At 39.0% G+C, this 26,615-nt stretch overlaps 1 protein-coding gene across 1 annotated transcript in view; it reads left to right on the top strand.

The window, feature by feature from the left end:
* Window positions 1-26,615, top strand: part of TFAP2D (transcription factor AP-2 delta) — a 69,316-nt gene that overhangs the window by 37,154 nt on the left and 5,547 nt on the right. The window contains exon 7 of the mRNA XM_056130625.1: window positions 6,527-6,640. Coding sequence (XP_055986600.1) covers window positions 6,527-6,640 — 114 coding nt within the window. The remainder of the gene's footprint in view (window positions 1-6,526; window positions 6,641-26,615) is intronic.

Raw genomic sequence — 26,615 nt, forward strand, 5'->3', positions numbered from 1 at the left:
AAATTATAATTATTTTTTTAAGTTGGGGAAAGTTTTTAGTTCGGGGTTCTTTTGTTTTGCATTTTTTGCATTTTTTTATTTGAGGAGTGTTCCCCAGCAATGCTGGGACCTCAGGCTTACCCCTGGTGGCGCCCTTGTGACCACGCTGTGCCAGGCATGGACCCCTACCATTGCAATTATATCCCAGGAGTAACTCCTGAGTGCAGAGCCAGAACTAACCCCTGTGCATCACCAGGTGTGACCCAAAAAGCAAAAAAAAAAAAAAAAGAGTAAAAGGTATATAACATAATGCCATTGCTTTTTTTTTTTAGAAGATTTAAAAATTGACTTTATAATCTTTGGGTTCAAATTTAAATCAGTTCAAAATGAATGAAACCAAAGCTACGTATTTATTCGTCCATCAAAAGCTTTTGTCACACGTAATAAATTTTTACAAATCTAAGGGTTTATATGGAATACCTACCATCCTTTCTCTATCGTTTGTGCTGCCGGTAGGGAACTGTCACTATCTGATTTTAGGGTATATTTATTCATCGCTCTACTGAAATCTCAGGCGGTTTGTTCATCCTACTCCAAAGGAAAACCAAAGGTGGTAGCAAAAGAAGATGAGAAAATGCAAAACAGAGATAAAGGAGAGAGGTATAGCAGAAAGAGAGACTAAAAACTAAGAGATAGAGAAAAAAAAATTAAAGTAAAGGAATATAAAATTGGGGCTTAAAATTTTCAGATATTTTTTTCTATGCAAGCTCCTGAATATTCATTTGCAGAAAGAACTTAATATGCAGGATTTTTGGTTTGGGTTTTGTTGTGTGTGTGTGTGTGTGTGTGTGTGTGTGTGTGTGTGTGTGTGTATAGTGTGTGTTTTGGCATGACTTTCCCCCCCACCCCCACCCCCCAGTGCGGGGAGGGGGTATGCGGTTTTTTTTTTTTTGCCTATTTTTTGTTTGTTTGGGGGCTAGCAGTGCTCAGGGGTTACTTCCAGCTCTGCACTCAGGAATCACTCCTGGCGAGCCGGGACGCGGGTGGGGGAGACTATTTGGGGTGCCAGAGATCTAACTTGAGTCGGCTGCTTCAAGACAAACGCGTTAGCCACTGTTCTATCGCTCCAGTGTCTCTTCTTCTTTTTTTATTTTTTATATTCTTTTCATCTTCTATTGGGTTTTGGGGTATGGATGGGGAGGGGGTCAGAGAAGCCATACCCAGAGGTGTTTATGGGCTACTACAAATTCTTTGTGTTTGTTCTTGAGGATTACTCCAGGTGGTACTTGGGGAACCACATTGGTGCTGGAGAGAAAAACCTAGATTGGCCAGGTGTAAGGCAAGCCTCTTAACTTCTGTAGTATCTCTCTCATCCCCAAATGAGTCCATCAGTAATATTTAACTTTCTCTAGACGGGTCTGAAAGTACACATAACTAGTTTTAACCCCTCATAAAAAGTACACATAACTAGTTTTAACCCCTCATAAAATCTCAAGCGAAATACAAAATATTGATACAGATCAACTGACGTTATAGCATCAGGAACAGGTGGCATCCTGCAGATGTGCCTGAAGTTCATAGTCTTTCTAGCTGATAGGATCAAACATGCTCAGAGGCTAGGTGCCTATCTAATGACATTACAAGAAAATTACCCAAGAGAAAATACCTCTCTGTTTTCTACCTCAAAATTCCTTGTCGTTGTGGTTTCCTGTGAACTTTTCACTTTCACCCTCTATGCCAGAGAAATCCTTTTCTTGCTTCTGGAACGGTTCTGTATTTCTCTAGTTCTGTAATTTCACCAATGCCACACACAGTGTCACCAGAAACATTTGAGACACAGGATTCCGTTTTCCTGAGAGCGCCCATATCTCTGTTTTAAATGATTTGAGACCCAAATGCATTCACATAATGAGGGTTTGTTCTCACAGCAAAAAGAATGTTAGCACAATTTGAGGAAGAAAAGTACTGCAATATTTGTGAAAGCTCTCTCGAGATATCTATTTTAGAATCAATGGCTTCAACTATTGAGCAGTGTTTTCTTTTAATCTTTAAAAAAATCTCTTCTATTAGAAGAAATGTATATTATTTGAAGTTAAACTTTGAATTCATAAAATATTTCAAGAAAATATCCATTATTTTCTGCAGAGTAAGAGCAGAGTTTATTTCAGTGAACTTATTATAAGAGTGAACAGGCCACAAAATCTAGAAATTGGAAGCAGCTCTTTTTTTTTTTCTTTTTGGGTCACACCTGGCGATACACAGGCGTTATTCCTGGTTCTGCACTCAGGAGTTACTCCTGGTGGTGCTCAGAGGACCATATGGGATGCTGGAAATTGAACCCGGGTCAGCCACGTGCAAGGCAAACGCCCTACTCTCTGTGCTCTATCTCCAGCCCTTGGAAGCAGCTTTTATTAGTTATTTCTTAATTTTATCTCTATCCATCCAATTTTATTAGACAATGTGAAATAAGAAATAATCTTATATTGAAAATACATAATACAAATCAATATGTGTAGATAAATTAATATGTGAAATATATTAATGCATCCAACGCATGATCTGAGTAGTTTCCAGCTTTCAAATGGTAAAGCACTCATTTTTTTTTAATTAAAGTGTTCCGAATGGAGGGTTGGACTGATAGTACTTGCCTCACATGTGGTCAACTTTGGCTTGCTCTCTGGCACTGCACTGACTGAGTGATCAATCCCTCAACACAGAGCCAGGAGTAATACTAAGACTGAGTACAGCTGGGTGGGGCCCCAACTCCCCAACCCCAAAATGCCCAGAGTTGACAAAAATAGGTTCAGAATTAGAATTGAATAATATTCTTGGATATACATTACATTTTGCTACTCATTTAAATTTTGTTTAAAAGACTGTAGCAATTATATCACAATTGTATATCTAATCCAAAATTCTTTGGATGAGAGATCAAATTGCTGATGCATATTGCCATAGTGACTTACACATTTCTTTTTAATTTATGCTTCCTTTTCCTTTATAACTCTGTGAATAACAGGTTTAGTTCTATCTAACATGCTGCCACACAAAAGGGCGCAATTGTTTAAAGTGCCTCCTAATTCCTTTAAATAAAGAATTTTTTTAGTAAAAAAGATAGATTTTTCTGCTATTAAAAAATTATTTGGAAGGAAGTATAAAAAATGAATTAGACATTTTTTATTCTAAATATGTTCCAAATAAAATGTTTTGATTCGTAGGAAACATGTTTAAACCTCTTCACTGAATTTAAAACTAAATTTGTTAAACATTTGATTTGCATTAAGGTTAACTGTTAACACAGCACGTTTTAATTGCTCTCATCACATGAATCATCAAAATGGAAAATATAAAATTTTAAATTCAGACATTACTTCAAAATTATACCCTTAAGGACAATGTTGTAAGTACCAAATTTAGAATTTATGATTCACTGAAGTTGTCTGACTGAAACATAATCATGAGAGTTTGAAGGTTGTCTTCTGTTACATAATTCATAATTCATAATGTGATATTTTATTTTGAGCAATGAGTACTTCTTAGTATTGTTTCATAAATAAATATTTTAAATAAGAGTGAAACTTTTTATCAAAATACTTTCCTTGTAGCTGTCAGAACCAGGTGATGCTAGATGTTCAAGACAATTATGCACCATTGTCATTGGTTTATTACATCTAAAAGCAATCTTAACTCAGGCAACTTAAGTTGCAGAATCAAATATTAAAGGTTGAGAATTATAAAACTTTTTCTATATATCTTTATGTGTGCCAGAGTTAAATTGCTTAATGTGAGTTATTTTCCCACATTTTTTTCTCATTTCATCAATGTGAAGTTTTGGATAAGTTGATAAGCTGTTTATATAGAAAGAAGGTTGATTTGGAAACTTAGATATTATTTATTTATTTATCCAAATAATTTTCGATCTTACCACAGAAGCAAAGTAATGTCCCAAGGATTACTTTAATTTTGATCATACTTTAATCTGATAGAAAATTTAAAAACTGCCCTGTGAACAAGTCCAATAGTCCAATATTCCTTTGTAACAATGATCACAATGATGTCCATAAAGTGATATCCACATGGAATAATTTGACAGTTCTATACTTGCCTTTGGCTACAATGATAGGTTTCATGACTATATTTCATATTGCCGTTATTAATCCAAATCCAAAATCCCAATCACTTACACATTATTATTTGACTGTAGTGTGACCTCACTTTAGCCTATGAATTCTTTTTAGTATTTCCCTGACTTCATTCTTTATCTACTACATCTCCTACATCAATATTTTGCTTTTTTTATATATATAGAGAGAGAGCAATGTCATTTTTACTTAAAGAATTTACTTTTTGGGGGGAGGATCACACCTGGCGATGCACAGGAGTTACTCCTGGCTCATGCACTCAGGAATTACTCCTGGCGGTGCTCAGGGGACCATATGGGATGCTGGGAATTGAACCTGGGTCGGCTGCGTGCAAGGCAAATACCCTACCCGCTGTGCTATCACTCCAGCCCCAAGAATTTACTTATTTTGTTTAAAAAAAAAATAAACTAAGTTGGGGCGGATTTATAGTACAGAGGATAAGGCATTTGCCTTGCATGTGGCCAACCCCAGTTTGATCCCAAGCATCCCATCTGTTCCCTCGAGCACTGCCAGGAGTAATTCTTGAGTGCAGAGCCAGGAGTAATGCTTGAGCATTTCTGGGTATGATCCAAAAAGCAAAAGATAATTAATTTTAAAAATAAACAAAGCTATTTTTATGTGTACTTCTTTAAATAAAGAATTTTATACTACTTATAAAATGTTTTATAAAAGCTTTACTGTTATCTAACACATGCAGTAATTCAGTTGTTAAAATTGAAACTAGTGATCAGAAATCATGGTCATTTAATATAAGAAAAGTTTCAGGCAAAAAATATTTGTTCACACCCAGCGTGTTCTGGGCTTATTCCTGGCTCTGCTCTCAAGGGTCACTCTTGGCTGGGCTCCAGGGATCATATGGGGTGCAGAGGAATCAAACCTAGGCTGGCCAGGTGTAAGGCAAACACCTTTTACTCTGTACTTTTGCTCCGGCCCTCAGGAAAAATGTTTTTTTTTTAAATTTTATAACTTTATTAAGTGATCAGTTTAGATACAAACATTTAATATTCCAACACCAATCCTACTACCATTGTACCTTCCTTCCACCATTATTTACAATTTTCCCACCACTCCTTAAGTCTGACCCCATAGCAGGCCCTCAATAATTTTATTTAATATTGCTTGTTATAAATAATTTGCTAAAAGGGGACGATCAAAAAATGTTTTCTTAGAAGAAAGTTAGTGAAGGTTGTTGTATCTCACAATGACACCCTTAAATCATTGTATAAGAGACTGTTACAGGTTAAATCTTCTGTATTTATTTTGCTTGTTGAAATTGGTTGCTTTCCTCAGAAAAAAATTCTTAAGGGTACTCTGGAAGAAACTATCAGAAGAGAAATGAAAATCATTTTTATGAGTGCAGGGGGGCTAAGTTGTGATTTGTTACTTACAACCTTAAATATTTAAACACAGATTTAATCATAAGAGTTTGGATTATAATAACATATTGAGATAAAAGAATTTCCTACTGGGATCATGGCTCTGAGTAAGCCTATATTTTAAATTTTTTAACAAATATTATTGCCTCTCCTCAAAAAAATCTCATAAATCTCATTTTTTGAAATTATTATGATCCTTTTCTGTAACTTTCCTTTTATTTTGATGCTAATCTGTGAAAATTTATCTAAAAAATATACATTGTATTTGACAGCTCCTGTTTTTCATTGGAAAAGTTTGCCCATATTGTGTAGAGCTAGAGAACAAAGTTCCCACTGTAAATTTTGTCTGGTGGAAGTTTCAAAGGGAGAGAAAATTTGGTTTATAAAACCTGGAATGGGGCTGGAGTGATAGTACAATGGATAGGATGCTTGTTTTGAACACATTCGATCCTGGGCATCCTATTAAATATCCCCAAACACTGCTAGGAGTAATTCCTGAGTGCAGAGCCAGGAATAACTCTTGAGCATCTTTAAATGTGCCCCCCCACACACAAATAAATAAATAAATAAATAGATAGCACAGCGGGTAGGGCGTTCGCCTTACACGCGGCCAACATGGCCGACCCGAGTTCGATTCCTCCGCCCCTCTCGGAGAGCCCGGCAAGCTACCGAGAGTATTCGATATGCCAGACACAGTAACAACAAAGTCTCCAATGGAGACGTTACTGGGCCCGCTCGAGCAAAAATAAAATGCCCTGGAATGAAATGAAGACCCATCTAAAGAATATAACTTCAGTAGAACAAAAAAGAAAGAAAGAAAGAAAGAAAGAAAGAAAGAAAGAAAGAAAGAAAGAAAGGAGGGAGGGAGGGAGGGAGGGAGGGAGGGAGGGAGGGAGGGAGGGAGGGAGGGAGGGAGGAAGGAAGGAAGGAAGGAAGGAAGGAAGGAAGGAAGGAAGGAAGGAAGGAAGGAAGGAAGGAAGGAAGGGAAAGAATATAACTTCAAGTTTTTTTTTTAATCCCATATTTTAGACAAATTTGTAAAGAGTTCCAAGACCTTTTGAGCCAAGATAGATCACCACTGGGATCCTCTAGACCCACTCCAATTCTTGACCTTGATATCCAGAGACACTTAACACATTTCAGGTAAGACTGATGTTTCGATTTTCTCTTTGCTTTCTCTTTGACTGCCTTTATTTTTTTTTAATTTTATCATTTTCTTTTATTAGTGAAACACCATGAGGTACAGTTATAGACTTACAAATTTTCGTGCTTGGGTTTCAGTTACACAATGATCAAGTACCCATCCCTCCACCAGTGCCCATCCTCCCCCACCACGGGTCCCAGCATCCCCCCCCCACCCCACCCCCGTCCCACCCTGCCACTGTGGCAGGGCATTCCCCCTTGTTCTCTCTCTCTTCTTTTGGGTACTGTGTTTTGCAAGAGAGGCATTGAGTGGCAATCATGTTTGGTCTAGAGTCTACTTTCAGCATGCTTCTCCAACCCTGGGAGGGTCCTCACAACACCCTTTATTTGGGGCTCTCTTCTCTATCTGAGCTTCCTTTTCACCTAGCCCATGTGGCTGGCCTTCAAGTCATGGAGCAAAATTCCTGGTACTAATCTCAGCCATTCCTGGGTGTTAGTCTCCCGTTTTGTTGCTTTATGTTCCCCAGATGAATGCAATCTTTCTGTGTCTATCCCGCTCTTTCTGATTCGTTTCACTTAACATGATACTTTCCATGTAGTACCACTTGTATGTAAATTTCATAACTTCATCTTTTCTAACAGCTACATAGTACTCCATTGTGTAAATGTACCAAAGTTTCTTTAACCTTGACTGCCTTTATTAACGAAGATATTTTTGTGTTCTTTTCACATTTCCCTTCAGAGATGTCATTTATATATTCATGTGATGACTGGTTGGATTTTTCAAAATTCTGGGCATCTAAGATAAAATTATTGTAAAAATAGCTATTGCATGAAGGATTTAAATCATAGTTAAATGTTTTGTGTAATTATCAGGAACTTGTGATTTGATTTTTTGTTTGTTTATGGGCCACACCCAAAGGTACTCAGGGTTTATTCCTGGCTCTGTGTGCAGGGATCACTCCTGGAGGTGCTTGGGCACCTTTTGCACTACTGAAAATAGAACTTGGGTCAGCTGCATGAAAGACAAATGCCTTAACCCTGCACAGTCTCTCCAGCCCAGAAATTCTTACTTTCAAAGTGAACACTGTTGTTTCAAGTAATAGTAAAGGGGCATTCTGAAGTCTTTTGAACAGTTTTTTAACTTGGTGAGGCAGATTGTTGAATATCATAAGAAAATAATGATTAAAATCAATAGATTTTATAAGCCAATTTTCCAGTAGAATGAGAACAATATCTAGCCAATTAGAAGCCACAGATAATTCTAAAGTTAGGTGATGCAAATAATATTTTAATAAACACAGAATATATTATTGAAAGAATATTGAAATTGTTATTTTCTGAAATGGTTTGGAAGACAATAAACGTTTTTCTGGTTGCTATGCCATGAATAGGACTTAGAAAATAATTCAATCATTACTCAGAAAAATAAAATGATGATTGCTCAATTTTACTTTTTTCCCCCTCTGTTTTCTTTTCATTTCAATTTCATTTTTTATTGAATCACAGTGACATACAGTTAGAAAGTTGTTCATGAATGGGATTCAGTCATATGAGGTTTCAACACCCATCCCTTGGCTAGTGTGCATTTCCCATCATCAATGTCTCCAGTTTCCCTCCCTCCATCTTTCACCCCCGGCCCCTGCCTCTATGGCGGGAATTTTTCTTCTCTCTCAGTTTTACTTTTAAAAATCTAGAACCCTGCATGATGGTAAGAAAGACCTTACTGTTTAGTTTTAAAATGATACTAAAGAAAAAGGTGTGGAGACATAGTAAAGTGGATAGGGTGCTTGCCTTACACACACCCAACCTAGGGTTCGATCCCCAGCATCCCATAGGGTCCTCCAAGCACCAGCAGGAGTAATTCCTGAGTGCAGAGTTAGAAGTTACTCCTGAGCACCACTGGCTATGGCCTAAATAAAAACAAATAAGTAAACAAATAAAATAATACAAAAGAAAAATCTGATTAATATTAACCTTTCGATAAAACATCATAAAATAATGATACTTAAATGTGTTGGACTTTTTTTTTTTTGCTTTTTGAGTCACACCTGGCAATGCACAGGGATGACTCCTGGCTCTGCACTCAGGAGTTACTCCTGGCGGTGCTCAGGGGACCATATGGGATGCTGGGAATCGAATCCAGGTCGGCCGCGTGCAAGGCAAACACCCTACCCGCTGTGCTATCGCTCCAGCCCCTGTGTTGGACTTTTATCCGTAATATCAGACACTTTTAAATAGGAAATTTTGTTTTCCATAATGTTGCATCTCCTCAAAACATAATAGATATACTCATGAAGACCAAAAATTGTACTTATTTCTTAAATCTTTGTTTTAATGCTACATTTAATCTACATTTATAATTCAGATTATACATTTTAGTTTATAGTCAAAATAATCCTACATTTTTGTACCCTGCTGGGTGAGTAGTGATGAGTCTAATAAATAAATCTGGAAAAAAAAATTAGAAACAAAAAGCTTAGAAGTCAGTAGACTATCTTCAAATTCAGACCCTTCATGTGATTTGGGTAATTTCTATAACCTACATGATTTCAAAGCCTCTTTTACTGACTTTAAATAGAATCAGAACCCCCTCCAAGGGCTTGGAGAAAAAGTACATCGGGTAGGGCATTTGCCTTGCACGCGGCCCACCCAGGTTTTATTCCCAGCATCCCATATGGTCCCCCGAGCACCTCCAGGAGTAACCCCTGTGCATCGCCGGGTGTGACCCAAAAAGCCAAAAAAAAAAAAAAAAAAAAAAAAAAAAAAAAAAAAGAACCCTCTCCATTATTTTGTTACTTTTTTGTGAACAAAGCTTTTTTTTTTTTTTTAAACTGAATCACTGTGAAGTACAGTTGTTAAGTTGTTCCTGACTGGGTTTCAATCATACAAAGTTTCTCCACGCATCCCTCCACCAGTGTCCATTTCTCACCACTAAAGTTCCCAAGTTCCTTCTGGTAGCCCCTCCCTTCAGCCTGCCTCTATGCAGGCACTTTTCTTCTTGCTCTCTCCAACTCCCTCCATTATTAAGTGGTGGTGAACTAAAATGAAATTATGAATGTAAAGTAAGCATTTACTAAATGGTATGCCCTTTACTATTGCATCCAGGTATCTGTCTACATTTTATGTATAAAGAGTTAATTTTTACAAACTTCACTTCAGATCTTAATTTTTATTTTCAGATGTTGTAAGCCTTCATTGGGCAGTGAGATTTTCTAGGCTCAAAATTAATATAGCATGGGGAGGAAAGCGGTTATCTGTAAAATCTTATCACGCCAAAGGTTGTGTGTTTGCGGGCTCACTGGATGGCACTGTCTCACTGTCTGTGTTCGGTGCTCTTGAGCCGCTGTGTGTGGCCTGGATCTGTGTGTGGCCTGGATCAGAACAGCTGTTGGCCAAGGGCAAATGGAAGAAGAAACGAGGGCCAGGCCAGTCGATATTAATAGTAGTTTATTCCAATCCTCTTCACTCCTGTCTCTCTCTCTGCCTCCTTCTTTCCTGGGCCCCAATCTGGAACCTCTCTCCTTCTGGCTCTGAATCTGGATCTCTGGAGCCCGAGCCCTATCGCTTCTGACTCCTCTCTGAGTTTACAATCTTAGTTTACACAGCGATCACGTAAGGCAGTGACATAAAGGTGGGTTGAATATTGACAAATCAACAATGAGAGGGAAAACCATTCCTCCAGGAGATTAACTCAAAGATAAAATCTCATCTAAAAAGATTACTCCAGATTACTAGGAAATCTGCTCAAGGGTGGGATCCTAACAAGGGTCTGTTCTTTCCTCAGCTAGTAATCTACTTAAATAGTTGTAGTAAATCTACTTCTCATATTTCTAGCAATGTCATTCTGTGTGAGCACAGTAAGAGATATAAACATCTCATTATACATTCCACAGTCCTCAGGCCAGGTTAGTCTTCCTAGCCCCAGCAGGGTCCTAGTCACATCGTTACTTACTTTGGATCATGACAGCATTTGTCCATGATCATGTCCTCAACTTATAGTTGAGTATTGTGGCTCTTTGGCCTGGCCCATTTCGATGCCAGGGTAGCTCACGGCTTGCCCTGGGTCCATTCAGTCCCTCATCGGGACCCTGCTTTTGGGGTGCTAGGAACTAAGGGCAGCTGAGTCAAGAAAGCAGATTCCCAGGAATAAATATTATTCGGAGTCAATCAACTCCCAAGTTATATAGCATAATATTAACTGTCCTCCTGTGTCCACACAGAAAGGACATTGCTTACAATACAAGTTCAGTGTCCTTAGATGGGTGTGACCTGACAAACCTAAGCTACCTGAGGAAGGACAAAAGAGTGTTATCCTACAATTATCAGCTACTGTGGGAAATAAATAGGCGAAACATTTGTTTTTTCATCATAGGCACAATGTGCTAATTTGTTGATACGCTAGTTAGTTGCCAGCTTAATGCCATAGAACTCTTCAGAGAAAACTTTCATTTCTAAATTTGAACTTAACATTGCCTAGAGACTTTGCTCTTATTTATATCTCCATAGAGAATATGATAGCTAGCTAGTATGATATTATCCAGAGAAAAAGACTAGCATATGATCAAAGTAGAGAGAGAGTAATTCTGGAAATCATCTGCCCCACAGGTAGGGGGAGGGTGTGGGATGGGGGCATACTGGGGTTGTTGGGGGTGGAGAATGGGCACTGGTGAAGGTGCAGGTGTTTCATCGTATGACCGAGACTTAGACCCGAAAGCTTTGTACCTGCTCTCATGGTGATTCAATAAATAAAATTATAAAAAATGAAAGAAAAAAGTAAGGTGGAGTTCATGCCCAATTCAATCAGCTAATCAGTGGCTGAATAAATAGCAGTACTCCTACATAAAAAAAAAGAATAAATTGCTTCACCTATCCTAATAGAAAATAAAAGGAAAGAAGAAAGAAAGAAAGAAAGAAAGAAAGAAAGAAAGAAAGAAAGAAAGAAAGAAAGAAAGAGAGGAAGAAAGATTCTATTTTGGGTATAAAACTTTCGAGACTGGGAGTAGCAAAAGGAAGAGAGGGAGACGGAGAGAGAGGGAGAGGAATAGGGGGGGAGAGAGAGAGAGGGAGACGGGGGGAGAGAGAGAGAGAGAGAGAGAGAGAGAGAGAGAGAGAAAAGTGTCTTTCATAGAGGCAGGCAGGTAGGTAGGTGAGGGTGGGAAACTGGGGACACTGGTCTGGTGGTGGGAAATGTACACTGGTACAGGGATGGGTGTCGGAACACTGTATGACTGAAACCTAATTATGAACAGCTTTGTAAAGGTCTATCTCACAGAGATTCAATTATAAATTTTTTAAAAATATGGGGCTGGAGAGATAGCACAGCAGGTAGGGTGTTTGCCTTGCACGCGGCCAACCCGGGTTTGATTCCCAGCATCCCATATGGTCCCCTGAGCACCGCCAGGAGTAACTCCTGAGTGCAGAGGCAGGAGTAACCCCTGTGCATCGCCGGGTGTGACCCACAAAGAAAAAAAATTAAAAATAAAGATTGGGGCCAGGAGATAAATAAGGTCCAACCCAGGTTTGATTTCCACAGTCACATGGTCCCTAGAGCATCACCAGATGCAGCTCTGGAGGTCCCCAGCACTGCCTGTGTGACCCACATATCCCTGTCACTGAGGGCCTGAGCGGCACTGCATCCTGCCAGCTCTTGTGTTGAACCATCAGCAGGGTTGGCCATGGATGTCTATTGGGATCTGGAGCCTCTTGAGCACCCTTTGGGAGTCCTCCAAATTGAAAAACAAAACTTTGAAGATGGTGTATGGCTGTAGATTCTCGATCAGTTGAAAACATCTTAGAATATTTTGACAATTTGTTTTACATCTACCTAGAATTATCATTGATAAAAACTTTATAAAAACGTATCTTTATGCTGAGTATTTTGATATTAGATGCTGGAATTTGTCCGTTTATTTTTCTTAAAATTCTTTTTGATGTGTAATTGGGCTGGAGCGATAGCACAGCGGGTAGAGTGTTTGCCTTGCAAGCGGCCAACATGACCGACCCGGGTTCGATTCTTCCGCCCCTCTCGTAGAGCCAAGCAAGCTACCGAGAGTATCTCGCCCACATGGCAAAGCCTGGCAAGCTACCTGTGACGTATTCGATATGCCAAACACAGTAACAACAAAGTCTCATGATGGAGACGTTACTGGGCCCGCTCGAGCAAATCGATGAACAACAGGAGGACAGTGACAGTGACAGGTGTGTTATTGAGGCACACCCAGTAGTGTTCAGAGACTACCCCTAGCACAGTGCTTGGAAGACCAATTACTGGGAGGGGGGGTCTTAACTAGGCGTCAAGGGTGCAGCCTTTGAATCATCTCCCTGTTCCTGTTTTGCTTTTCTGTTTCCAATTTATCTTTAATTTTGCATTAACTACATTCCAGACTTCCCGTGTTCCACCAACAAAGCACCAAAGACCCTCTACCTCTTCCTTAAATCACTAGATTCTGCATCTTGCTTCCCCAATACTATCAAGAATATCCCTTTACCTACTTTTAACCCTCAGATCTTGTCCAGTGTGATCATTCCCAGCTATTATTGTCATACTGGTCTTTTACCTACCCTCAGCCCCACACACTTGTGGTTAGTTCCAACCATTGACCAGTCCTCCTAACTCCTGTTTTCCCTGGCCATGAATATTAGTCTTCTACTATAAATTTTTTATATTCCACAAATTAATGCAGTAATTCTATATCTGTCTCTCTCCTTCTGGCTCATTTCATTCAGCATGATACTCTCCATGTCCATCCATTTATAGGCAAATTTCATGACTTCATTTTTCCTAAAAGTCATATAGTATTCCATTGTGTAGATATACCAAAGTTTCTTTAAACAGTCATCTGTTCTCGGGCACTCAGGTTTTTTCCAGATTCTGGCTATTGTAAAGAGTGCTGCAATGAACAAACAAGTGCAGATGTCACTTCGACTATATTTTTTTGCCCCTCTGGGATATATTCCCAGGAGTGGTATTGCTGGGTCAAATGGGAACTCAATTTCTAATTTTTTGAGAATCATCCATACTGTTTTCCAAAAGACTGAACCAGTCGGCATTCCCACCAGCAGTGAAGAAGGGTCTCTTTCTCGCCACATCCGCGCCAACACAGGTTGCTTTTGTTCTTTTGGATGTGGGCCAGTCTCTGTGGTGTGAGATGATACCTCATTGTTGTCTTGATCTGCATCTCCCTGATGATTAGTGATTTAGAGCATTCTCTCATGTGCCTTTTGGCCATTCATATTTTTTCTTTGAGAAAGTTTCTGTTCATTTCATCGCCCCATTTTCTTATGGGGTTGGATTTTTTTTTTCTTGTAGAGTTCCACCAGTGCCTTGTACATCTTTGATATTAACCCCTTATCAGAAAGGTTTTGGGTGAATTTCCTTTTCCATTGTGTAGACTGTCTTTGTATCTTGGTCACTGTTTCTTTTGAGATGCAGCTTCTTAGTTTAAGATAGCCCCATTTGTTTATTTCTGTTTCCACTTGCTTGGCCAGTGGTGTTTCATCTTTGAAAATACCTTTAGCTTCATTATCATGGAGGGTTTTGCCTACCTTTTCTCCAATGTACCTTATGGATTCTGGTCTGATGTTGAGGTCTTTAGTTCATTTTGATCTGCCTTTTGTGCTTGGTGTTAGGTAGAGGTATGTGCCCATTCCTTTACACGTAGCTGTCCAGTTTTGCCAGCACCACTTCCTAAAGAGATTTTCCTTGCTCCACTTCATATTTCTTGCTCCCTTATCAAAGATTAGATGATCATATATTTGAGGGTGTGTGTAAGGATATTCAACCCTATTCCGTTGGTCTGCTGATCTGTCTTTATTCCAATGCCATGCTGTCTTAATTATTACCGATTTGTAATACTGTTGAAAGTTGGGAAAGGTGATGCCTCCCATCTTTTTCCCCCCAAAAATTGTTTTAGCTATTTGTGGTGGCTTATTGTTCCATGTGAATTTCAGAAGTGTTCAATCTATTTATTTATTTATTGCTTTTTGGGTCACACCCAGCAATGCACAGAGGTTACTTCTGGCTCTGCACTCAGGAATTACTCCTGGCAGTGCTCAGGGGACCATATGGGATGCTGGGAATCAAACCCAGGTCGACTGCATGCAAGGCAAACACCCTACCTGCTGTGTTATCACTCCAGTCCCCAATCAATTTATTTGAAAAAACACTTTTATTTATCTATCCACAGTACTTAACACATACTTAGTATGCCTAATAAAAATATTGATAAATGTATATTATAGTATCTCTATTAGATGTTCCATGTTTCTGCCACTGGTTCATTCCCAGAGACATGGTGTTTTTGTTGGACTCTGATTCACAGAACTGAGATGATCAATGTTAATTATATTTGAGTAAAAAGCTTCCTGAGAACCCAGACATAGTAATAAGTAAGGTATTATCCTTCCAATCAAATGGATCCCTGGCGCTGCATATAGTTCCCTGAGTGCCACCAGAATGATCGTAAGTGCAGGAGTAAGCTCCAAGTATACCCAGGTGCAGCCCTGAAAAAAAAAAACAATTAAAAAACAACCTTGACATTTGACTTTCTGAATGTGCCCCCACACAAAAAAATAATAATAACAATTAAAAAATTTTAAAGAGATGAAATTTTAATTAAATCTCAAATACCAAAAGCAAACACTGTTTAACAAATTGCAAATACACTTAGTGTTTAAGATGTATAATTACTAACCATCCTTTAAGATACTCTGCTTGTTCAAAGTAACAGTAAGCCCATTCTACTTGAGAATGTTGAGGGTTGGGAATGTATCTCAGCAGTAGAGCACTTGATACTTGCCTTGCATCCGTGAAACTGCAGGTTTGATCCTTAGCATCACACACAAGCACATACACATATACGCACACACACATATGCACACACACGCACATGCACACACACACATGTTGGAAATAGTAGGCCCAAAACATGAAGAAATAAAATTCTGTGTCTCCTAAACTTAAACTCTTTCAGATAAAGTCAAATTTAACAAGATTTTAACTTACATTCCAAAAGCAAATTTCCAGGTGCAAAGAAAAATATACTTCTAAATTCTCAGGTCTTATTCAATAATTATCTAAAAATGTACAGTCTGTTTACATGAGTGTTGAAAATACTTATTTCAACACTTTTCAATACTTTATTTCCCTTGAAATAAAACTTTTAATTGCAAAAGTATAGATTTAAAAAGCAAGCAACAGTTTGCGTATGTTATAAATGAACTTCCTATCTGAACTTAAATTACTTATATTCTTGTACCATTAAATAGGAATTTAAAGAACTAAATAAGTTGTTAATATTTATTGTACTTCACAAGTTATATAGCACCACCACCAAAAATTCATGAGTATATAGATAGAAATAGATATATACAGATATGTATAATGCATATGTTTGGGAAGGTGTTAATATACATACATGTATGTATTTATATGTGTGTAGTACAGATCACTTGAGGACATTTTACAAATATTTTATATTTAGCATGTACAAAACTTATATATGTAAGTCATCACTTAATGTCATCAATTGATTCTTAGAACTTTCAACATTAAGTTAAGGGACATAGGGGCCGGAGCGATAGCACAGCGAGTAGGGCGTTTGCCTTGCACGCGGCTGACCTGGGTTCGATCCCCGGCATCCCATATGGTCCCCCAAGCACCACCAGGAGTAATCTCTGAGTGCAGAGCCAGGAATAACCCCTAAGCATCGCTGGGTGTGACCCACAAAGGCAAAAATTTTTTTAAAAAAAGTTAATGGACATATAATAAAAACCAACTTTATCTTACATTGATGATTAAAAATAAGAATTAATTTCCTCTGGTATATTTAATGGTTACCCTAATTTCTAATTGAAGAGTCAAATCATTCTTAATATTTAAAACTAAATCTTGGTTTATTTTTCTAATCTCTTTTCTAATCAGAGTTTACCTTAGTAGCTGTAAACACAAAGACCAGACGGTTCGTCTCTCCATCCCAGCATGCCCGTACACACATCACCACACTCACCCAAACTAAGACACTGAGACATGCCTGTTAACTTAATCTGCCAGTCTTTGGGATATGAGGAAAACAGACGTATCTGGAGGAGATCCACACAGACATAGAATGTGCAAACTGCTTGCAGACAGTGATGCCAGAATCTTTTTTTGGTCATCAATCCTGTCATGAGATAACATTTAGCTAAAGAACCTGCCATAATTCAAAGAACAGAAACCAGAGGCTACTCGTTCTAATAAGTTGAAAGGACAGCCTCTAATAAATGTCTGTGTGAAAAAAATGACTGGAAAATGCATGTGTTGTGGAAAAAAAATTGTTTTCTCCATTTAAATTTGCTCGAGCAAATTGATGACCAATGGGAGGACAGTACTACACTGCTACATTTAAATAATTTTTAATTTTTGTTCAGCTTGGGGGGAGTTCTCCACAGGGAGACTTGGAAGATATTCAGGACGGATGATGGGGGGCCTAGCTCAGTCTCCTTTCAGTTATGAGTTGGATTTTTTTTTTTTTTTTGCTTTTTGAGTCACATCCAGGGATGCTGAGGAGTTGCTCCTGGCTCATGCACTCAGGAATTACTCCTGGCGGTACTCGGGGGACTTTATGGGATGCTGGGAATTGAATTCCATTTGGCTGTGTGCAAGGCAAATGCCTTACCCATTGTGCTATTGCCCTAGTCCCTGGATATATCATTTTAATGCAACATTTTACCTGTCAGGTCTTACAGCATTTTGGGTAGCACTCTCTTCCCATTGTTCATCAATTTGCTCAAGCGGGCACCAGTAACATCTCCATTGTGAGACTTGTTCTTACTGTTTTTGGCATATGGAATATGCCATGGGGATCTTGCCAGGCTCTGCCAGGTGAGCGGGGTAGTCTCGGTAGCTTGCCGGGCTCTCCAAGAAGGATGGAGGAATTGAACCCGGGTCAGCCGCGTTCAAGGCAAACGCCCTATCAGCTGTGCTATCGCTCCAGTTCTTTACTGCATTATGTTCTATAAATTGACATAGATCTTAGATTCTTAATGCAACTCCCATGGTGTCATGGAACTAAATTTAGTTCTCTCCCCAAATTTGGCAAAAGTGAAAGGTTTGTGAACATACAACAACCAAAAATTAATATGAAATCGACTGTGTAATAAATCTGAGGTGTTTCTGGCAGCTCTTACCCATGTTGCATTTCTCAAGTGAAAAGCAGGTGGAAAATATTAAAGACGTCTCAGTCAGGATGATCTCCAAGGCTCCTTCTAGATCAACAATGTTTCACTTCATTCTCAATTTACTTATTTTATAATTCATATGATCTTCATTTTTCTTTCTGTACCAACTTGTTCGTTCAAAAACTTCAAGTTTGAATTAAATTTATCTAAAAACTGCAGGAGTTCTAAATTTATTATTTTAGTTCCCCTATTCTAAGAAGAAAATATTGATTACCTAATAGGAGGAAGATACTTCATCTCTAAAAGCCCTATTCCCATTTATTTAGAAAAAATAGGGTGCAGATGTCATAAAGAAATGTCTTACACTTCTAAAAGTTGATTGGGATGCGATTGACTTTGGTCTCGCCCAATGCCTATGCAATGATTTTACCCTCATCCTCTTTTGCTAATGAGGCTGTCTTGAAATAAAATGGAATCACAAGGACCCATTCCCCTTTGGGACTTCACAATGGCAGAGAAGAGCCAGAGGAATGTCACCTTAGGGTCTTGAATGAACAATTAAATCGCTCCTTAACACAATTCTCCAAAGTGAATGTCTGAGATTACTAGTCCCCTGAGGTGCTCCTTGAAAGTATGGTCAAGTGCCTTTTGGTTCAAGAAACCCTATTATACTTCTCTTGATGTGAGCTGGTGAACATTAGCATATCAAAGGTTCCCAGGACCCTTTAAGAAGGAAAGGAATACATAGCCTCATGTTTCCAAAATTTGATCACAGAAACTTTTTTTTTCTTCTCAGAATACCTAATAACATCCCATAGAGTAAAGGTTCTACAGAAGTTCTTGGACAAAATGCTAGAAAAGTCCATCTCTTTTTCCAAGAAAAATAACAGACATAGTGGTTAGACTTTTATTTCTTGATCCCAAGGGAATATACCCAACTTCTTAGCTACACTTAAACTGACTAAGCAAGCTCACATCACTCAACCTTTTTTTTTTTAATATTTTTATTAGTGAAACACCATGAGGTACAGTGTAGACTTACAAATTTTTGTGCTTGGGTTTCGATTATACAATGATCAAATACCCATCCCTCCACCAGTGCCCATTCTCCACCACCATGGATAATGTCCCTCCCACCCCCACCCCCCACATCCCACTCTGCCTTTGTGGCAGGGCAATCCCTTGTGTTCTCTCTCTCCTTTTGGGTGTTGTGGTCTGCAAAAGAGGCCTTGAGTGGCAAACATGTTCAGTCCATAGTCTACTTTCAACATGCATCTCCCCTCCTGGGAGGATCCTCCAAACACCCTTTATTTGGTGCTCCCTTCTCTATCTGAGCTGCCCTTTCCCCTAGAATGCCCAGCTGACCTCTAAGCCATGGACATCACTCAACCTTTAACAACATGTTAGTGACATCCTAAAGAATGTCTTAATGGCCCCTGCCAAAATAGAAAAATCTTCACACTGTTTCCTTTCTGGATACTTTTTTGTAGCATTTTCAGCCGTTTTTGATAACAAACAACACAAAATACAGTATTTTAGTTATGCTTTGGGACAGGGATTGGGGCTTGGGATGGAAACATCCCAAATATGGTGGTAAGAAGGTGTAATGGTGGTGGGATTGGTGTTTGAATATTAAATGTGATCAAATATTGTGAACTACCTTATACAATAAAAAAAATTTAAAAAAAGAAAAATGGAAATAAACATTTAACCTGTCATTGGGAATTATCATTCTCAGTATACCCATTTTTGATCATTAAACCAAACATTCCATGAAATAATAATAATAATAAAAACTACTGACATTTTAGACCAATCCCAAACCAAATAAATCAGTATCTCGAGGGTGGAACTCACACATAGACTTTTTTTTTAATAATCTCCCCTGCTGATTCTGATATGTATCTAAACCACCAGCTAAAGGAAGCATGCCATGTTTGTGAGTGCTGTCAAGGCCTGGCTAATGAGCAGTTTTCAATGATTCCTTACCACCAGCGAATGATATACCTTAATTATGGACCTTAATTAAGCTCCACTTTAAAATAACTTGAGGTGGGGCTGGAGCTATACAGCACAGCAGGTAGGGCTTTTGCCTTGCATGCAGCCAACCCGGGTTTGATCTCCAGCATCCTATATGGTCCCCTGAGGACTGCCAGTAGTAATTCCTGAGTGCATGAGCCAGGAGTAACCCCTGTGCATCGCCAGGTGTGACCCAAAAAGCAAAATAAATAAATAAATAAATAAGTAAAATAAAAATAAAATCACCTGGGACAATGGGATAAATTCTATGTAGGAAAAAAATATATATGTACATATACACACATACACATATTATCAAATTCTCCTTTTCCTCTACTTCTCAGTTGGGCTTCAAGGGGTAGATGCAGTCTAGATCTTGAAAGATAAGCCCTAGGTTCTTTCATTAAGGTCAGCTCTCTCTCTCTCTCTCTCTCTCTCTCTCTCTCTCTCTCTCTCTCTCTCTCTCTCCCCCACCAACCTGTCTCTCTTCCTCGTCTCTCTCATTCTTTCTTCAGGAATGTTGCTACTTTAGAGATGAAATTCCTCATTCTCATCAAAAGGGAAGATAAGGTTTTGCAGAGAAGCTGCACAATTCTTTGCTAATGTTCTGTTTGCAAACCTCCAGCCCTCAGAGCTGTTTCTGTGTTAAAAAAAAAAATTAAAGGCTTCCCCCCTCCTCAACTGCTAGCTAAAATGGTACTGGGGGAATATAAGGCCTGGAACTACATTTGGACCTAAACTTGCAAGAGAAAAATAATCCAGGAAGAAGCAAAGGGAAGCTTATCTTTTGCTGTCTTCATGCCTGTCTGTGGTCAAAAAAGCAGAATTGTTAGTGACAATGTAGATCTACTAAGCAATTGGGCAAAGAAACGTGACGGCAAGCTTACGTGGGGATGGTGCTATCAGCAAAGTAATAGGCATTATACCCAGGACTCTTTCAAAATTCACACACACTAAAAAAAAAAAGGAGGGAATTAAAGTTCATTTGTCAAGTATTTTTCAGGTAGGCAGTTGGAATTTGACAAACCAAAATCCCTTTAGTCTATTACCTGAATGACAATGACTTTTTTTTCTTGATTTTCCATTTGTAGTGTAATAATATCAGTTACTTTCAGCTTTTTGTTTACCAAAAGAAGGCTAGTAAAGTCCATCCCTTGTTGCCAGACACCCCACAGCTCATCTTCAGAGGCAAATGCTAATAAGAATTTTGTTTTTACTTTATATCTAATCAGAGTTTGCTTAGAAGTATCAAGTGAAGGATTGAAAGGAAGAGTCCCATAAACATTTTCGCTAAACTGTTTTCAAAAATTGCTTTAGTGCTTTAACTTAAATTAATTTAGAGAAATCAGTTAAAGTAACGACAAAGCATTTCTGAGGAATAATTAAAGCAGTGTGGAAATAGATTTGTAATATTTCTTTAGCATACATCAAACCTAGTGAAATGGAAGCCATACCTACTTAGAAAAGGAAAGTAAAAGAGCTTTTGTTCCTCTGGTAGTTTTAACACTGTAGCACTGTCCTCCCATCATTCATCAATTTGTTCCTGCGGGCACCAGTAACATCTCCATTATGAAACTTGTTGTTACTGTTTGTGGGGTTTTTTTTTTTTGTTTTTTTGGTTTTTTTTTTTTTTTTTTGCTTTTTGGATCACACCGGCAATGCTCAGGGGTTACTCTTGGCTCTGTACTCAGGAATTACTCCTGTCAGTGCTTGGGGTACCACATGGGATGCTGGGAATCAAACCCGGGTTGGCCACATGCAAGGCAAATGCCCTACCAGCTGTGTTATCGCTCCAGCACATTTGTGTTTTTTTTAATTTATTTTTTAATTAGTGAAACACCATGAGATACAGTTGTAGACTTACAAACTTTTGTGCTTGAGTTTTAGTTACACAACGATCGAGTACCCATCCCTCCACCAGTGCCCATTCTCTACCACCAATGAACCCAGTAGCCCTCCCAACCCCACACACCACGATCACCCCACCCCGCCCCACCTCTGTGGCAGGGCATTCCCTTTTGCTCTTCTTTCCTCTAGGGTGTTGTGCTTTGCAATAGAGGTATTGCGTGGCCATCCTGTTTGGTCTATAGTCTACTTTCAGCATGCATCTCGCATCCCAGTGAATCCTCCAAACTCCCGTTATTTGGTGTTCCCTTCTGTATCTGAGCTGCCTTTTCTCCCAGCATCTGCTGCTGGGAAGCTGTGGAGCAGACCTGCTGGTACTTATCTCAACTATTCTTAGGCGTTTGTCTCCCAATCTGTTACTTTATATTCCCCAGATGAGTGCAATCTTTCTATGTCTGTCCCTCTCTTTCTGACTCATTTCACTTAGCATGATACTTTCCTTGTAGAACCATCTGTATGCGAATTTCATGATTTCATCTTTTCTAACAGCTGTATAGTGTTCCATTGTATAGATGTACCAAGGTTTCTTTAACCAGTCATCTGTTCACAGGCAACTCGGGTTTTTGACAGATTTTGGCTGTTGTGAACAGTGCAGCAATGAACATAAAAGTGTGGATGTCATTTTGACTAAACTTTTTTGCCTCTCCGGGATATATTCCCAGAGTGGTATTGCTGGGTCAAATAGGAGCTCAATTTCTAATTTTTTGAGAATCGTCCATACTGTTTTCCAAAACGGCTGAACCAGTTGGCATTCCCACCAGCAATGAAGGAGAGTCCCTTTCTCACCACATCCGCTCCAACACCGGTTGCTTTTGTTATTTTGGATGTGGGCCAGTCTCTGTGGTGTGAAATGATATCTCATTGTTGTTTTGATCTACATCTCCCTGATGATTAGTGATGTAGACCATTTTCTCATGTGCCTTTTAGCCATTCGGATTTCTTCTTTGAGAAAGTTTCTGTTCATTTCATCACCCCATTTTTTTATGGGGTTGGATGTTTCTTCTTGTGGAGTTCAACCAGTGCTTTGTATATCCTTGATATCAACCCCTTATCGGATGGGTATATTTTTGTTACTGTTTATTTTTGGCATATTGAATAAGCCACAGGGAGCATGCCAGGCTCTGCTATGCAGGCAGGATACTCTCAGTAGATTGTTGGGCTCTCCAAGAGGGACAGAGGAATTGAACCCGGGTCAGCTGTGTGCAAGGCAAACTCCTTACCCGCTGTGCTATCACTCCAGCTTAGCTGGTAGTTGTATATTCAGATTCCTATATTGGGGCTAGAGTGATAGTGCAGAGGGTAGAATACTTATCTCTCATATGACTGCATCCCATATGGTTCCCCAAACAGTGCCAGGAATGATCTCTGAACATAGAGCTAGGACTTAGCTCTGAGCACCACTGGGTGTGGCCCCCAAAGAAACAAAAACCCCACCCCCCAAATAGATTTCTATATAGATTTGTCTAAAATTTGGAGAATTTAATTTTTTTAATTTTACAATTTTGGGGCTGGAGCGATAGCACAGCGGTAGGGTGTTTGCCTTGCACGCAGACAATATGGCCGACCCAGGTTCGATTCCTCCACCCCTCTCGGAGAGCCTGGCAAGCTACCAAGAGTGTCTCACCCGCACGGCAAAGCCTGGCAAGCTACCCGTGGCGTATTCGATATGCCTAACACAGTAACAACAAAGTCTCCAATGGAGACGTTACTGGGCCCGCTTGAGCAAATCGATGAACAACGGGAGGACCATGGTTGTGATTCTTATAATTTTGATTTATTGAAAGAATTGTGATTTGCTGACAGTTGAGTACGGGACATGTATTTCAACAGCAATCCCACCACCAGGGTTCAATTCACTCCTCCAGTGTTTCTATACTCCTTCCCCCTGCCTGCTCTGTCATCCTGACATGCACATTATAACCACGGGTGGTTGCTTTAGATCTTTAGATCTTGTGTTTTCAGTTTGCTGGGTTTGTGTTTTGAGTATATAGCAATGACACTTTGCTTTGGAGATTTTTAAAGACAAACATGTACAGCCTTGTCCTCAAGCAAAAGCACTTAGCAAGGTACTATAAAGCGTGAAAAAAAATTGTATAATTTCCATTATTTAGAAATTTCCTGATCGATGCTCATCATTAATGTCAATTAATTTACATCTAGATATTGTCTGGAAAAAATGTTATTACTAATATTGTATTTGCAAAACTACACTGAGAAGAAGAAAGACTTATTTATTCTCATTCTCAGTTTCTCCTTCTTTTTGCATTTGTGCCTCGTACCTAACTCTGGTCCAGGAATCACTCCAGACTCCCTAAACTGGGGAGATCAGAATTGCCAGGGAACATATTGGGGCCTTCCACATGCGACATTCACTGGATCTTTGAACTCTCTCTTCAGTCTTTAGTCTCTTCATCTGTAACCCCATTGATAGAAGGACCAGTTTGAAACCTTGCAATATATTTTCATTTTCAACGGCACACATCAGTAGAACTTGCTCAGGTCGAGTTCACGGATCAAGAGCAGGTTAGGATAATACCCTATAAAAAGTCTAAATCGGTTTAAGTCCATGGGCGCACTCATGCATGTACAGAAACACACACACACACACACACACACACACACACACACACACATAATCCCCCTAGTAAAGGAAACATTGCTATGTATCTCTCTAATTGTTCAAACATTAACCTACCCTAAGACTTAGCAAGCAAAGAGCAGAGCTCCACCTCTGAATTCAGCTAATGTTTCCTACCTTCCTGAAATGAGCCAATTTGAAGAGATGGTTTATGCTGCTCAGAGATGCTTTAGAGAACGTTAATTGGGAGGTCTAGCAAAATAGGAGGTTTTTAAATCATGAATAAAATTAAGAAGATGCCTGTTAAGTATAAGTTACATTTTCTCTAACATCAGGTACCATAAACTATAGCAATCTGGGTTTTCTCAGCAGGCGATTAAATTGCTCAATTGTTAGAACCTGCCTGCTTCTCGGTGTGAAATTAGTAATAGGAAAATGAAATCAATGAGCTGGAATATAGTTAGAGAAGGATTGAGAGCATAGTCTAAGGTAAATATAGTTTCTAAGTTCAACTAACTATGATTCAATCCTAAAATTTTGAGCCTGTGTCTTTTTAGTTTAGACTAGCAGATTTGGCAAGCCCTTTCCCTAAGAATTGCTCCTCATCAGATCTATATGTTTGTGTGTGTATTTTTCTATTTATATATTTGTGTGTGTATGCACACATGTGTATTTATATGTATATATGTGTGTACATATGTGTGTGTACAAGTGGCCTTATTTTTCTTAATCTCTCCTCAATGTTTCAAAGCTTTGATTTTAAAATATTTCTGAACTTTGATATTTCTACCCAATGTCAGAATTTTACCCCTCTTGGGGCCTAGCAATAGAACAGCGGGTAGAGCACTTGCCTTGCATGCCATACAGTCCACCAAGCTTTAACAGTAGTGATCCCTGAGCATAGATCAGGATTAAGCCCTGGGCACCAGCAGGTGTGGCCCAAATGACAAATAAAAGAACTTTCCTCTCAGCCATGAAGTTACAAATCCATGATGCATTCAGCCACATTGTGAATGAACTTGTTGAGCAGAGTGGATTAAAGGAGGTTTATGTAGACACCCTTCAAGACTGACAGCTGACAACTTCAAGACCAAAAACTTCACAAATTAGGGTTCCTTCTTCAACCATCTCTGAACTCTCTTAACATCTCTAACCCACTGGCATCTAGCTCACTTTTCTTCCCAATTCATGACTTGTAATTTTTATTTTTATTTATTTATTTATTTATTGCTTTTTTGGGTCACGCCTGGTGATGCACAGGGGTTACCCTGGCACATGCACTCAGAAATTACCCCTGGCGGTGCTCAGGGGACCATATGGGATGCGGGGACTTGAAACCGGATTGGCCTCCTGCAAGGCAAACTCCCTACCCGCTGTGTCATCACTCTAGCCTCATGACTCGGTCATTTTGAGAGGTGTTGTCAACTTCATTGCTAAGTTTTATTGGAAATTACATTGTCATTGCTCAGTGAAAAATTCTTCAAATGAAGATAGTGATTTTATTCGATTCCTTTCTGATTTACAAGCTGCAAGCACTTCAGTGATCAGTGAACACTTCTAGCTTTGAAGTACTGACATTTCAAATTCACAATGATCCATTGCATAATAGGTAGATGTATCTAGTCAGTGACATACCACCAAATAAAAAAAAATAAGGAATCTGATAGTAATCTCAAAGGATTAATAAATAAGCACACAGAATGGATGCTTGAAAATTTGTACACAAAATAAAAAAAGACAGTGACAAAATTCTACAGATATAAATTAGGTTGGGTGACGTTGTTGAAGGGAAACAAAAGCTATGGAAGTAGAAATCAGAGCACTTACTCCTGGGAACTGAGGATGGGGAGAGTGAAGTAACTGAAACAGAAATCGAGAAAACTTTTTGGATAATGGTATTGGGTTTCTCCAACAAAATACAACAAACTATGTAAAAAAGGGTAAAGATTATTGCATGCAAATTCAAATTTGATCAACCTGATTTTATTTTTTTTTATTTTTATTAGTGAAACACCATGAGGTGCAGTTGTAGACTTACAAATTTTTGTGCTTGGGTTTCAATTATACAATGATGTACCATCCCTCCGCCAGTGCCCATTCTCCATCATTTACATTTTTTAAAAATTTTTGTTAGTGAAACACCATGAGGTAGAGTTGAAGATTTACAAATTTTTGTGCTTGGGTTTCAATTGTACAATGATCAAACACCCATCCCTCCACCAGTGCCCATTTTCCACTACCAAGGATCCCAGTATCCCTCCCACCCCCCATCCCCCCATCTCACCCTGCCTCTGTGGCAGGGCATTCCCTTTT

This window comes from Sorex fumeus, unplaced genomic scaffold, assembly GCF_029834395.1.
Source record: "Sorex fumeus unplaced genomic scaffold, SorFum_2.1 ptg000080l, whole genome shotgun sequence".
In the NCBI taxonomy this organism is placed as follows: Eukaryota; Metazoa; Chordata; class Mammalia; order Eulipotyphla; family Soricidae; genus Sorex; species Sorex fumeus.